The sequence below is a fragment of the Oncorhynchus kisutch genome, unplaced genomic scaffold (assembly GCF_002021735.2).
Source record: "Oncorhynchus kisutch isolate 150728-3 unplaced genomic scaffold, Okis_V2 Okis02a-Okis13b_hom, whole genome shotgun sequence".
NCBI classification, from domain to species: Eukaryota; Metazoa; Chordata; class Actinopteri; order Salmoniformes; family Salmonidae; genus Oncorhynchus; species Oncorhynchus kisutch.
Window position 1 is genome coordinate 12,708,179 of NW_022261979.1, and position 5,000 is coordinate 12,713,178.

At 41.9% G+C, this 5,000-nt stretch overlaps 1 protein-coding gene across 1 annotated transcript in view; it reads right to left on the bottom strand.

The window, feature by feature from the left end:
- Nucleotides 1-5,000, bottom strand: part of LOC109888372 (vacuolar protein sorting-associated protein 13B-like) — a 300,473-nt gene that overhangs the window by 19,209 nt on the left and 276,264 nt on the right. Inside the window, 3 exon segments of the mRNA XM_031811830.1 lie at nt 584-756; nt 3,383-3,608; nt 4,161-4,279. Coding sequence (XP_031667690.1) covers nt 584-756; nt 3,383-3,608; nt 4,161-4,279 — 518 coding nt within the window.

Sequence of the window (5,000 nt, forward strand, 5' to 3'; positions counted from 1 at the left end):
CTGTGTTAATGATGCTATATTAATGATGCTGCATTAATGATGCTGTGTTAATGATGCGATATAAATGATGCTGTGTTAATGATGCTGTATTAACGACAATGTATTAATGATGCTGTATTCATGATGCTGTATCAATGATAAAGTAGTAATGATGCTGTATTAATGATGCTGTGGTATACATGATGCTGCAATAATGATGCTGTATTCATAATGCTGTATTAACGATGCTGTATTAACGATGCTGTATTAATGATGCTGTAATAATGATGCTCTAATAACGATGCTGTATTAACGATGCTGTAATAACGGTGCTGTATTAACTATGCCGTATTAACGATGCTGTATTAATGATGCTGTATTAGTGATGCTGTATTAACGATGCTGTATTAATGATGCTGTATTAGTGATGATGTATTAATGATGCTGTATTAATGATGCTGTATTAATGATGCTGTATTAGTGATGCTGTATTAGTGATGCTGTATTAATGATGCTGTATTAGTGATGCTGTATTAACGATGCTGTATAGTTGGTATGCTGGTATTACTTCCATGGCCAATAAAGTGATGACATGGTATTATACCTGTCCAAGGTGAGTCCCAGCTGGAGGAAGCACGATGCCTTAAACTCCTCCAGGGCCTGTAGTGAGGTGGTGGGGTTGGCATCGCTGGTCCAGAGGGGGAGCTCCACACACTGCTCCTGGCACAACAACACTGGGAAGTGGAAGCTGGCACGGTTATACAGCTGGTTATCCACCTGGAAGAGAACAGAGGAATATCTAGTTAGTGTAGATCTATACTGTAGTTATCCACCTGGAAGAGAACAGAGGAATATCTAGTTAGTGTAGATCTATATTGAGGTTATACAGCTGGTTATCCACCTGGAAGAGAACAGAGGAATATCTAGTTAGTGTAGATCTATACTGTAGTTATGCAGCTGGAAGAGAACAGAGGAATATCTAGTTAGTGTAGCTCTATACTGTAGTTATCCACCTGGAAGAGAACAGAGGAATATCTAGTTAGTGTAGATCTATACTGAGGTTATACAGCTGGTTATCCACCTGGAAGAGAACAGAGGAATATCTAGTTAGTGTAGATCTATACTGTAGTTATCCACCTGGAAGAGAACAGAGGAATATCTAGTTAGTGTAGATCTATACTGAGGTTATACAGCTGGTTATCCACCTGGAAGAGAACAGAGGAATATCTAGTTAATATAGATATATATAGTGTAGATCTATACTGTAGTTATCCACCTGTAAGAGAACAGAGGAATATCTAGTTAGTGTAGCTCTATACTGTAGTTATACAGCTGGTTATCCACCTGGAAGAGAACAGAGGAATATCTAGTTAATATAGATATATATAGTGTAGATCTATACTGTAGTTATCCACCTGGAAGAGAACAGAGGAATATCTAGTTAGTGTAGATCTATACTGTAGTTATACACCTGGAAGAGAACATCTAGTTAATATAGATATATATAGTGTAGATCTATACTGTAGTCATCCACCTGGAAGAGAACAGAGGAATATCTAGTTAATATAGATATATATAGTGTAGATCTATACTGTAGTTATCCACCTGGAAGAGAACAGAGGAATATCTAGTTAGTGTAGATCTATACTGTAGTTATCCACCTGGAAGAGAACATCTAGTTAATATAGATATATATAGTGTAGATCTATACTGTAGTTATCCACCTGGAAGAGAACATCTAGTTAATATAGATATATATAGTGTAGATCTATACTGTAGTTATACACCTGGAAGAGAACATCTAGTTAATATAGATATATATAGTGTAGATCTATACTGTAGTTATCCACCTGGAAGAGACCATCTAGTTAATATAGATATATATAGTGTAGATCTATACTGCAGTTATCCACCTGGAAGAGAACATCTAGTTAATATAGATATATATAGTGTAGATCTATACTGTAGTTATCCACCTGGAAGAGAACATCTAGTTAATATAGATATATATAGTGTAGATCTATACTGTAGTTATCCACCTGGAAGAGAACATCTAGTTAATATAGATATATATAGTGTAGATCTATACTGTAGTTATCCACCTGGAAGAGAACATCTAGTTAATATAGATATATATAGTGTAGATCTATACTGTAGTTATCCACCTGGAAGAGAACATCTAGTTAATATAGATATATATAGTGTAGATCTATACTGTACACAGGAAGATATTTAGATCGCTGAAGCAGGAAATGTACCTTTTCTAGTTTTCTATTTTACAGAAGATGTTTTGTGTTATTTCACAGTCAATGAAGAGATAAAAGCCTCCGTGTTGCTCCTGTGCTTTACTCCTTCATGCAGATACACTGTTTTGGCTGAAACAGCCTTCGTCAGGTGACCTATACACAGCCTTCGTCAGGTGACCTATACACAGCCTTCGTCAGGTGACCTATACACAGCCTTCGTCAGGTGACCTATACACAGCCTTCGTCAGGTGACCTATACACAGCCTTCGTCAGGTGACCTATACACAGCCTTCGTCAGGTGACCTATACACAGCCTTCGTCAGGTGACCTATACACAGCCTTCGTCAGGTGACCTATACACAGCCTTCGTCAGGTGACCTATACACAGCCTTCGTCAGGTGACCTATACACAGCCTTCGTCAGGTGACCTATACACAGCCTTCGTCAGGTGACCTTACAACAGCCTTCGTCAGGTGACCTATACACAGCCTTCGTCAGGTGACCTATACACAGCCTTCGTCAGGTGACCTATACACAGCCTTCGTCAGGTGACCTATACACAGCCTTCGTCAGGTGACCTATACACAGCCTTCGTCAGGTGACCTATACACAGCCTTCGTCAGGTGACCTATACACAGCCTTCGTCAGGTGACCTATACACAGCCTTCGTCAGGTGACCTATACACAGCCTTCGTCAGGTGACCTATACACAGCCTTCGTCAGGTGACCTATTACCTTACACAGCCTTTGTCAGGTGACCAATACATAGCCTTCGTCAGGTGACCTATAAACAGCCTTCGTCAGGTGACCTATACACAGCCTTCGTCAGGTGACCTATACACAGCCTTCGTCAGGTGACCTATACACAGCCTTCGTCAGGTGACCTATACACAGCCTTCGTCAGGTGACCTATACATAGCCTTCGTCAGGTGACCTATACACAGCCTTCGTCAGGTGACCTATACATAGCCTTCGTCAGGTGACCTACAAACAGTCTTCGTCAGGTGACCTATACACAGTCTTCGTCAGGTGACCTATACACAGCCTTCGTCAGGTGACCTATACATAGCCTTCGTCAGGTGACATATACACAGCCTTCGTCAGGTGACCTATACACAGCCTTCGTCAGGTGACCTATACATATGAGTCGGCCCCACCTGCAGGCTGGCACAGTGGACTTCGACCAGACAGGCCTCTCCCATCCCGGCGGTGACCAGCCCCATGCCAGAGTCACCCAGACGGGCAGGACACAGGTTCAGTAGCAGTTTGGACAGAGTCAGCCTCAAGAGCTCCACGGAACCCGAACGACTGGTGATGTCATCACTCAGCGACACACTGGCCTCGCTCAGCAACACCCTGAACGCCAGCTTCCGATTGGACGTCCTGAGAGACAGATACCAATCAGTTATGTTGATCCTTTAAATCAATGGAAAATAGATGGCTGGGGTTTTACACAGAACGGGGGTTACAGCGCCCCCGAGTGGTGAAAGACAATATGTCCTGCAGCCTTTGTCAGGGAGAACTATGACCTGCTAATGTTGTTATAATTAACTGCTAATCATTATCAATTATACATTACATTAAAAGAAACCCAAAATCATATATTTTAATATCATACAAATATATTGTATTGTTTGTCTCTCCTGTAGTAGGGTTAGAGGTTAGGGGTTAGAGGTTAGGTTAGAGGTTATGGGTTAGAGGTTGGGGGTTAGTGGTTAGGCGTTAGAGGTTGGGGGTTAGAGGTTAGGCATTAGAGGTTAGGGATTAGAGATTGGGGGTTAGAGATTAGAGGTTAGGGATTAGAGGTTAGGCGTTAGAGGTTGGGGTTAGGGATTAGAGGTTGGGGGTTAGGGATTAGAGGTTAGGGGTTAGGGATTAGAGATTAGGCGTTAGAGGTTGGGGGTTAGAGGTTAGGGGTAAGGGGTTAGAGGTTACCTGTTGTGCAGGCTCATGACAGAGTCCACGCTGCCCTCTGGTGCCAGGGTGAGGATGACTGTACCACCCTGATGGATGACATCTATGTAGAGACAGCCAAACCCTGGTAGGAAAACCACCTACACAACACACCTTTACTCAGTACATTTACTTAGTACATCTACTCAGTACATTTACTCAGTACATCTACTCAGACCTCTCTACAGTAAACACAGATAGGAGAGTTAGACCTCTCTACAGTAAACACAGATAGGAGAGTTAGACCTCTCTACAGTAAACACAGATAGGAGAGTTAGACCTCTCTACAGTAAACACAGATAGGAGAGTTAGACCTCTCTACAGTAAACACAGATAGGAGAGTTAGACCTCTCTACAGTAAACACAGATAGGAGAGTTAGACCTCTCTACAGTAAACACAGATAGGAGAGTTAGACCTCTCTACAGTAAACACAGATAGGAGAGTTAGACCTCTCTACAGTAAACACAGATAGGAGAGTTAGACCTCTCTACAGTAAACACAGATAGGAGAGTTAGACCTCTCTACAGTAAACACAGATAGGAGAGTTAGACCTCTCTACAGTAAACACAGATAGGAGAGTTAGACCTCTCTACAGTAAACACAGATAGGAGAGTTAGACCTCTCTACAGTAAACACAGATAGGAGAGTTAGACCTCTCTACAGTAAACACAGATGGTAGGAGAGTTAGACCTCTCTACAGTAAACACAGATGATAGGAGAGTATAGAGATATCTACTGCTGTGGGCATCTGGGTATATTTATCTCTCAATCTGACATATACAGAGACACAGAGAGAGAGAGAGAGAGAGAGAGAGACACAC